The sequence below is a fragment of the Nanorana parkeri genome, unplaced genomic scaffold, assembly GCF_000935625.1.
Source record: "Nanorana parkeri isolate BGI_ZX_2015 unplaced genomic scaffold, ASM93562v1 scaffold802, whole genome shotgun sequence".
NCBI lineage: Eukaryota > Metazoa > Chordata > Amphibia > Anura > Dicroglossidae > Nanorana > Nanorana parkeri.
Window position 1 is genome coordinate 107,428 of NW_017307070.1, and position 9,999 is coordinate 117,426.

Genomic DNA, 9,999 nt, shown 5'->3' on the forward strand with positions numbered 1-9,999 from the left:
CCAGTGGGAGAGGTACTCACCGATCTTGTAATGAGGAAACATACACTGTAACTATAAGGAAATGCGGCATTCCTGTACCAAATGAAGATCTTTAATTCATCATACAGCTTATGGCTCAGGGAAAACACATTTCACGTATAGTTGCACTTATTCGTAGTGCTTTGTTGAAAAGTCGACCAATAAATGCATCTATGTTGCTTCATTACAAGACCCGTCAGTGCCTCTCCCACTGAACCGTTTCGATCTACTTGCCTTGAGTGCATTGGACGTTTATTTTGATTACTATCTCTCAAGAACTCTATTATTGAGATCTCTGATCTGAGTTCCCGGGTCTGTACCCCCGCTGTGCCCATTATGAGGGGCTCCCACCATCCCTGTGCTGAGTTCCCGGGTCTGTACACCCGCTGTGCCCATTATGAGGGGCTCCCACCATCCCTGTGCTGAGTTCCCGGGTCTGTACACCTGCTGTGCCCATTATGAGGGGCTCCCACCATCCTCTAATATTAGGTTGTATCTATTCATCAGCCATTCCGCATGTACAGTTATTCATGGGACATGGAAATGATTTGCATGGCTCCATTCACTATCCGTAAATCAGGAGTTGATCTGAACTCAATAAGTAAAGATTTTCTATGTTATGGGGGAACATCTAGAAATGTTAATGTTCTCTCACAAATGTGTCCATTGCCCTGACGTCCTCCTGAAGAATAGAACGCTTCCAGGCTCCACTGTGCTGTGAATGCATTCAGTTGGGAGGGATTTTTGATGCCTTTCGTCCCATGTGACCAGAACCTTAGATGTTGTATAACCATTAAACGTCCATTTGCTTTGCTGGGTCCTACAGCTGCCCTGCTGGTCCCGGGCTGTGCAGAGCTAATTGCCATCATACTCACGGTCACACGATATTCCGTTCCACAACAGGCTTGTTCAAAATGAAACGCTCGAAGCCAAAGGGCGTCAGGTTCAAGGTCTTAAAATCTCCTTGAATCAGCAGCTCCGCCACTGCCCGCCCCACCGCCGGAGCCTGCTGCAAGCCGTGCCCGCTGAACCCGCAGGCAAAGTACATGTTCTGCACCAGCGGGTGCGTCCCGATCACTCCGTTTTGGTCAAACGTGTTGTAATCATAATATCCCGCCCAGGCCGATCTCACCTAAGAAAAAAAACACAACGAACGTGGCTTCACCTTCTACTTATAGAGCGCCGATAGTTTGCGCAGCACTTTACAAAATGGAGGGAGACAATACAGGTAACAGTATCATTTCAATACAAGAAGGTTAGGAGGGCCCTGCTCATGAGTGGCAAGTGATACATAAGATAATAATTGCATAGGATGAGATAATGGAAGAAGTAAAAGGACAGTTATTATGTGGAGGTGGGATCGGCTTCACTGAAGAGAAGAGTTTAAGGATCGCCTAAAGGTGGACAGCACAAGAGATAAGCAGATTGGTAGGGAGTTCCAGAGGATGGGAGATGCTCTGGAAAAGTCCTGGAGGAGAGCATGGGAGGAGGTAATTAGAGAGCTGGAGAGTAGGAGGTCTTGGGAGGAGTGAAGAGGACGGTTTGGAAGATTTTTTTGGAGATGAGAATTTTTTTATGTTGGGTAAGTGGGAGCGAGTGGAGGGATTGACAGAGGGGGGATTTGGGATGGAAGCCAGTGGAGGGATTGGCAGAGAGGGCGGTGGAGGAGGGAAGCCAGTGGAGGGATGGGCAGAGGGGGGGTGGAGGATGGAAGCCAGGGGAGGGATTGGCAGAGAGATGTGAGGGATGGAAGCGAGGTGTAGGGGGAAGGAGCACAGTGGAGGGATTGGGAGAGGGGGGGGGCGGAGGATGGAAGCCAGGGGAGGGATTGGCAGAGAGATGTGAGGGATGGAAGCGAGGTGTAGGGGGAAGGAGCACAGTGGAGGGATTGGGAGAGGGGGGGGGCGGAGGATGGAAGCCAGGGGAGGGATTGGCAGAGAGATGTGAGGGATGGAAGCGAGGTGTAGGGGGAAGGAGCACAGTGGAGGGATTGGGAGAGGGGGGGGGCGGAGGATGGAAGCCAGGGGAGGGATTGGCAGAGAGATGTGAGGGATGGAAGCGAGGTGTAGGGGGAAGGAGCACAGTGGAGGGATTGGGAGAGGGGGGGGGCGGAGGATGGAAGCCAGGGGAGGGATTGGCAGAGAGATGTGAGGGATGGAAGCGAGGTGTAGGGGGAAGGAGCACAGTGGAGGGATTGGGAGAGGGGGGGGGCGGAGGATGGAAGCCAGGGGAGGGATTGGCAGAGAGATGTGAGGGATGGAAGCGAGGTGTAGGGGGAAGGAGCACAGTGGAGGGATTGGGAGAGGGGGGGGGCGGAGGATGGAAGCCAGGGGAGGGATTGGCAGAGAGATGTGAGGGATGGAAGCGAGGTGTAGGGGGAAGGAGCACAGTGGAGGGATTGGGAGAGGGGGGGGGCGGAGGATGGAAGCCAGGGGAGGGATTGGCAGAGAGATGTGAGGGATGGAAGCGAGGTGTAGGGGGAAGGAGCACAGTGGAGGGATTGGGAGAGGGGGGGGGCGGAGGATGGAAGCCAGGGGAGGGATTGGCAGAGAGATGTGAGGGATGGAAGCGAGGTGTAGGGGGAAGGAGCACAGTGGAGGGATTGGGAGAGGGGGGGGGCGGAGGATGGAAGCCAGGGGAGGGATTGGCAGAGAGATGTGAGGGATGGAAGCGAGGTGTAGGGGGAAGGAGCACAGTGGAGGGATTGGGAGAGGGGGGGGGCGGAGGATGGAAGCCAGGGGAGGGATTGGCAGAGGGAGGCGGGGGATGGAAGTCAGTGGAGGGATTGGCAGAGAGATGTGGGGGATAGAAGAGAGTTGTAGGGGGCAGGAGCCCAGTGCAGGGATTGGCAGAGGGGGGATGCAGACACTGAGCGGTTGGTGAGGTGGATGAGTCTGGCAGCTGCATTCCTGATAGACTGAAGGGGGGAGGAGCCTGTGTAGTGGTCGGCCAATGAGGAGGGAGTTACAGTAGTCAAGGCGATATTACAAGGGAGTGAATTAGAAGCCATGCGGTAGGGATGCACTGATGCCGAGTAATAATACCCGTATCTGCCCCTGAGGTCCGGGTCCTCCCGCGGGTCGCTATCCCTGTGTTGTGGGTGACACTTACTTTCAGTGACTCAAACGCAGGTACTCTGTGCGCCAGGAGCGGCCACACCTTCTCGTCGAAATAATTGAGATCTACATCCAAATTGCTGGCGTCGGGCTCCTCTTCCTACAGGAATAAGCAAACGGTTACCCCGATCCCGGAACTTTTTTTTAGTCACATGATGTAGTCAAATGATGTGATGGCAGAATGCCGGGGAGCAGATTTAAAGTGACATTAAACCCTCAGATTTTTTTTACATAAACCAATACTGTAATGTGCGCCTTACTGTAATCCATGGTTGTTTCCCTTCTCTCTGCTGCTCTTCCTTTTAAATCCTCATCTCTTCTCATGCTGGGGGAGAACTTCCCTTTTCAGCTCAGGGCCTCTTCCTGTAGTGCTGGCTCAGGTTACAGGCCTATAGAAACGTATACACAGACACCGTGTATCCATTCCTGAGACAAGGCAGTCTGCTGCAAAACAGAAGAAGTTCTGCCCAGCATGAGAAGAGAGACGGATTTAAAAGGAAGAGCAGCAAAGAGAAGAGAAACAACCATGGATTACAGTAAGGCGCACATTACAGTATTGGTTTATGTTAAAAAATTTGGAAAGCCCAATTCCAGTTTTTGTTTTTTTTGCCCCCCGGCACAGATCAAAGCTCAGGCTGCAATAGTCACCTGCCTTCCGGAGCCGTCCCTCGCAGCAATGCCTTTTTCCGCCACAAGGTGTCACCCGGTTTGAATGACGTCCAGTGTCATTCAACCATAGAGACTGACGACATCCTCGGGGGAGTCGCCACGGCGCCCTGTAATCTCAGCCCTCTACGTCATCAAATTGTAACCAATCAGCTTCTCTCTTTGAGTTGAACTTTGACAATGAAAGATGGGAGCTGATTGGTTGCAATGGGCAACTGCTGCAGATTCTGTCTGCTCCAGCTGTGATAAATTACCCTAAAAGCACATAATACTGGGGCCTCCAGCAAGTGTAGAGGGAAGGACGGGCCTGGTTGGGTTTTAACCCAATTCAGACAATGGGAGCCAGCAGTGGGGCAGTGATGGAGGAAGCTGCAAAGATGCACGCTTTCAATGTACTCGTTTCCAGTGTGGAGGGCAATGTAAACCACAAGGCCAAACAGAAGTAGGGAGAACTTCCCTTTTCAGCTCAGGGCCTCTTCCTGTAGTGCTGGCTCAGGTTACAGGCCTATAGAAACGTATACACAGACACCGTGTATCCATTCCTGAGACAAGGCAGTCTGCTGCAAAACAGAAGAAGTTCTGCCCAGCATGAGAAGAGAGACGGATTTAAAAGGAAGAGCAGCAAAGAGAAGAGAAACAACCATGGATTACAGTAAGGCGCACATTACAGTATTGGTTTATGTTAAAAAATTTGGAAAGCCCAATTCCAGTTTTTGTTTTTTTTGCCCCCCGGCACAGATCAAAGCTCAGGCTGCAATAGTCACCTGCCTTCCGGAGCCGTCCCTCGCAGCAATGCCTTTTTCCGCCACAAGGTGTCACCCGGTTTGAATGACGTCCAGTGTCATTCAACCATAGAGACTGACGACATCCTCGGGGGAGTCGCCACGGCGCCCTGTAATCTCAGCCCTCTACGTCATCAAATTGTAACCAATCAGCTTCTCTCTTTGAGTTGAACTTTGACAATGAAAGATGGGAGCTGATTGGTTGCAATGGGCAACTGCTGCAGATTCTGTCTGCTCCAGCTGTGATAAATTACCCTAAAAGCACATAATACTGGGGCCTCCAGCAAGTGTAGAGGGAAGGACGGGCCTGGTTGGGTTTTAACCCAATTCAGACAATGGGAGCCAGCAGTGGGGCAGTGATGGAGGAAGCTGCAAAGATGCACGCTTTCAATGTACTCGTTTCCAGTGTGGAGGGCAATGTAAACCACAAGGCCAAACAGAAGTACAGATACTCCTCGCAAAGTGTCGTAGTGGACATACAATAACTCCGAGACACAGTGTGTGGTCACTCACCTCTGGTGGGGAGAGACCTCCAATGTAGTTGCCCCCGAATCCTTCTCTTCGAAAATACGCCCCAGAGCTGTCAATCAACAGCGGGCAGTCCATCCCGGGGCCATTGGGGCTGTTAAATACATAGATATAAAATAAAGCTTTGCTGTGTCACAGGGAACATCTAAAAATGTTAATTGTGCCTAACCCTGAAAAAGTATCTTATCCGCAGCTCCTCCTGAAAATATCAGTGCACTTCCTGTGTCTAGGCACTCCTGATATCAGTGCACTGTGCCTAGGTGCTCCTGATATCAGTGCACTGTGCCTAGGTGCTCCTGATATCAGTGCACTGTGCCTAGGTGCTCCTGATATCAGTGCACTGTGCCTAGGTGCTCCTGATATCAGTGCACTGTGCCTAGGTGCTCCTGATATCAGTGCACTGTGCCTAGGTGCTCCTGATATCAGTGCACTGTGCCTAGGTGCTCCTGATATCAGTGCACTGTGCCTAGGTGCTCCTGATATCAGTGCACTGTGCCTAGGTGCTCCTGATATCAGTGCACTGTGCCTAGGTGCTCCTGATATCAGTGCACTGTGCCTAGGTGCTCCTGATATCAGTGCACTGTGCCTAGGTGCTCCTGATATCAGTGCACTGTGCCTAGGTGCTCCTGATATCAGTGCACTGTGCCTAGGTGCTCCTGATATCAGTGCACTGTGCCTAGGTGCTCCTGATATCAGTGCACTGTGCCTAGGTGCTCCTGATATCAGTGCACTGTGCCTAGGTGCTCCTGATATCAGTGCACTGTGCCTAGGTGCTCCTGATATCAGTGCACTGTGCCTAGGTGCTCCTGATATCAGTGCACTGTGCCTAGGTGCTCCTGATATCAGTGCACTGTGCCTAGGTGCTCCTGATATCAGTGCACTGTGCCTAGGTGCTCCTGATATCAGTGCACTGTGCCTAGGTGCTCCTGATATCAGTGCACTGTGCCTAGGTGCTCCTGATATCAGTGCACTGTGCCTAGGTGCTCCTGATATCAGTGCACTGTGCCTAGGTGCTCCTGATATCAGTGCACTGTGCCTAGGTGCTCCTGATATCAGTGCACTGTGCCTAGGTGCTCCTGATATCAGTGCACTGTGCCTAGGTGCTCCTGATATCAGTGCACTGTGCCTAGGTGCTCCTGATATCAGTGCACTGTGCCTAGGTGCTCCTGATATCAGTGCACTGTGCCTAGGTGCTCCTGATATCAGTGCACTGTGCCTAGGTGCTCCTGATATCAGTGCACTGTGCCTAGGTGCTCCTGATATCAGTGCACTGTGCCTAGGTGCTCCTGATATCAGTGCACTGTGCCTAGGTGCTCCTGATATCAGTGCACTGTGCCTAGGTGCTCCTGATATCAGTGCACTGTGCCTAGGTGCTCCTGATATCAGTGCACTGTGCCTAGGTGCTCCTGATATCAGTGCACTGTGCCTAGGTGCTCCTGATATCAGTGCACTGTGCCTAGGTGCTCCTGATATCAGTGCACTGTGCCTAGGTGCTCCTGATATCAGTGCACTGTGCCTAGGTGCTCCTGATATCAGTGCACTGTGCCTAGGTGCTCCTGATATCAGTGCACTGTGCCTAGGTGCTCCTGATATCAGTGCACTGTGCCTAGGTGCTCCTGATATCAGTGCACTGTGCCTAGGTGCTCCTGATATCAGTGCACTGTGCCTAGGTGCTCCTGATATCAGTGCACTGTGCCTAGGTGCTCCTGATATCAGTGCACTGTGCCTAGGTGCTCCTGATATCAGTGCACTGTGCCTAGGTGCTCCTGATATCAGTGCACTGTGCCTAGGTGCTCCTGATATCAGTGCACTGTGCCTAGGTGCTCCTGATATCAGTGCACTGTGCCTAGGTGCTCCTGATATCAGTGCACTGTGCCTAGGTGCTCCTGATATCAGTGCACTGTGCCTAGGTGCTCCTGATATCAGTGCACTGTGCCTAGGTGCTCCTGATATCAGTGCACTGTGCCTAGGTGCTCCTGATATCAGTGCACTGTGCCTAGGTGCTCCTGATATCAGTGCACTGTGCCTAGGTGCTCCTGATATCAGTGCACTGTGCCTAGGTGCTCCTGATATCAGTGCACTGTGCCTAGGTGCTCCTGATATCAGTGCACTGTGCCTAGGTGCTCCTGATATCAGTGCACTGTGCCTAGGTGCTCCTGATATCAGTGCACTGTGCCTAGGTGCTCCTGATATCAGTGCACTGTGCCTAGGTGCTCCTGATATCAGTGCACTGTGCCTAGGTGCTCCTGATATCAGTGCACTGTGCCTAGGTGCTCCTGATATCAGTGCACTGTGCCTAGGTGCTCCTGATATCAGTGCACTGTGCCTAGGTGCTCCTGATATCAGTGCACTGTGCCTAGGTGCTCCTGATATCAGTGCACTGTGCCTAGGCGCTCCTGATATCAGGGCACTTCCTGTGCCTCGGCGCTCCTGATATCAGTGCACTTCCTGTGCCTAGGCACTCCTGGTATCAGGGCACTTCCTGGGCCTCGGCACTCCTGGTATCAGGGCACTTCCTGGGCCTCGGCACTCCTGGTATCAGGGCACTTCCTGGCGCTCGGCACTCCTGGTATCAGGGCACTTCCTGGGCCTCGGCGCTCCTGATATCAGGGCACTTGCTGGGCCTCGGCGCTCCTGATATCAGGGCACTTGCTGGGCCTCGGCGCTCCTGATATCAGGGCACTTCCTGTAGGCATTCCTGGTATCAGTGCACTGTGCCTAGGCACGTCTGTTTTGTAGCCTCATTGCTTTATATCTCCAGTGTGAGATCATGCAAGTCACTGCTGACTGCTGGTCTGGAGATTTGGAGTGCAGTTTGGTGATGCCACTATTGCTCCTCACTGTTCTCCTTGCTGGTGGCTCTGACATGAGGAAGCAAAGCCATCCCTGTACCAAAATGGCTGCCTCCAACTAAGTCTGACCCCCCAATAATACCGACCTCTGTGCCTTCTATCCAGAGCAACCAGCACCCCAAACCCGACACTAAGCAACTAAGCCTAACCGCGCTAACTTCAAAAGCCCCGAATATTATATGTTTATATTCATTGCAGGTTCATCTACGCTCTACGAATCGGCTTCTCCTCCTACGTGGTCTCTTCGCCGCCCTCTCCTGGCTCACTGGACTCATTACACCCCGATTCTTGTCTTGTATGAATTGTGTGGCCGTGAACCAATGGGTGATGAAAAGGGCAACTCCCAGCAGAAACCATCACCTCTTTCTGGGCTCTACAGGAAGTTTTGTTCCTTCTGCTGAGTCAGGGTTCCCCGCGCCCACTCCAGCCAACTCTGCCACCTTCGCGGACCAGGCACCGGCAGCGTTAATGACCGCGGAACATTCCACCGACTGATTCTCCAGACTGTTCGGCATCGACACCTAGAATCAGATATCTGTAATGTATTTGTGCACAACTGTGCTGAGTTCCCGGGTCTGTACAACTGCTGTGCCCATTATGAGGAGCTCCCACCATCCCTGTGCTGAGTTCCCGGGTCTGTACACCCGCTGTGCCCATTATGAGGAGCTCCGACCATCCCTGTGCTGAGTTCCCGGGTCGGTCCTGTGCTGAGTTCCCGGGTCTGTACACCCGCTGTGCCCATTATGAGGGGCTCCCACCATCCCTGTGCTGAGTCCTAAGCGGTAATCATAGGTGCACACCTACTGGGATCCCTTCCTCCCACTCCCCCAGACTTACACTTACCTATCAAAGCATTTTGATATTTGCATAACTCCTCCTAAGAGCAGGGGCATCCCGAGACCAGGTGACACCCCGCTGTGTCGTCATCGCGCATGCGCGGCCATCTGATTGACGCCTGCCGGCGGCCATCTTGGTGATGTACGCCGGCAGAGAGAGGAGGGGACGTTCACCCGGCGGGATGAGGTATGCTGCCAGGTCCCCTCCTTTCTCCTGACACTGTCGGGCTCTCAATCCATGACCGAGTGCCGGACTTTTACTTTTTAGAGGGGGTGTCACCGCTCCAATGGTGTCCCCTGGGTGCGTAGTGATGACACTACCCAAGAGCCAGTACTCAGGCAGGGTGCTGTGATTTTCAGGAAGCTATGTACTGTATGTAGGCTGTTTGCATCCAGGGCCGCTCATCCACCCCGCCCCCCCATGATTTGTTTAGGCTGTATCCGAACTCCAGGGTGCCTCTCGGGCACATAAACACTACAGGCTGCACAACCCTCTGCGCCCGTGTGAATGAGACCCCAAAAGTATTCAACAATCTATCAAATCCGATGTTTGTGGCCCCCCACCGAACAACTACCGTTACGGAACATGCAGCTGCAGCCATGGTGAAGTGCCGGAGCCTCCAAAACCTGTCGGCTGTTTAACCTAAATATGAACGGATTCCAATGTTTTTGGACTTTTTGATCATTGGTGAGGCGCCCTTATTATATCTTTCACCTTTCAGCAGTAAACACCTGAGAGGGGGTGTAACCCTTCCACGCTCCTCCCAAAACCAAGGACAAATGTTTGGGCTCTACACACGCCTCATACAAAGCGAATGCGGACACGCAGCCCCCCTGAGCTGTGATCAGCGTTCAAAGACTTCCGGACTTACGACGGCGCTTTTGATGGTGGTCATGTATACCGCGTCCCCTTCGTCCGTCACCATCTCTTGCTTCGCGGTGTCGAAACCTGCCGAGAAGAACGGTCACCGAACGCTTCAGACACGGGCCGAAATCTGTACAGATGAGGACTCGCTGGTGTCACTTACCCGTCACCTCCCCCTTGCAGTAATTCACCCCCATGGAAATCGCCTTCCGTCTGAGGGCATTGAGGAACCTCCAGGGGTCGAACCAGCCCTCGTTCTCCAGACCTGAGCGGAGGAGGAAAAAGGGATCAGCTTAAAGGGAAGCACCCCTCCTGCCCTCCAGGGAGGACCCCCCC

At 52.9% G+C, this 9,999-nt stretch overlaps 1 protein-coding gene across 1 annotated transcript in view; it reads right to left on the bottom strand.

Moving 5' to 3' along the window:
• Window positions 1–895: 895 nt before the first annotated feature.
• The window catches only part of FOXRED1 (FAD dependent oxidoreductase domain containing 1), a 14,022-nt gene continuing 4,918 nt past the window's right edge, over window positions 896–9,999 (bottom strand). Inside the window, 6 exon segments of the mRNA XM_018564970.1 lie at window positions 896–1,150; window positions 3,130–3,234; window positions 5,096–5,204; window positions 8,281–8,483; window positions 9,671–9,747; window positions 9,827–9,928. Coding sequence (XP_018420472.1) covers window positions 896–1,150; window positions 3,130–3,234; window positions 5,096–5,204; window positions 8,281–8,483; window positions 9,671–9,747; window positions 9,827–9,928 — 851 coding nt within the window.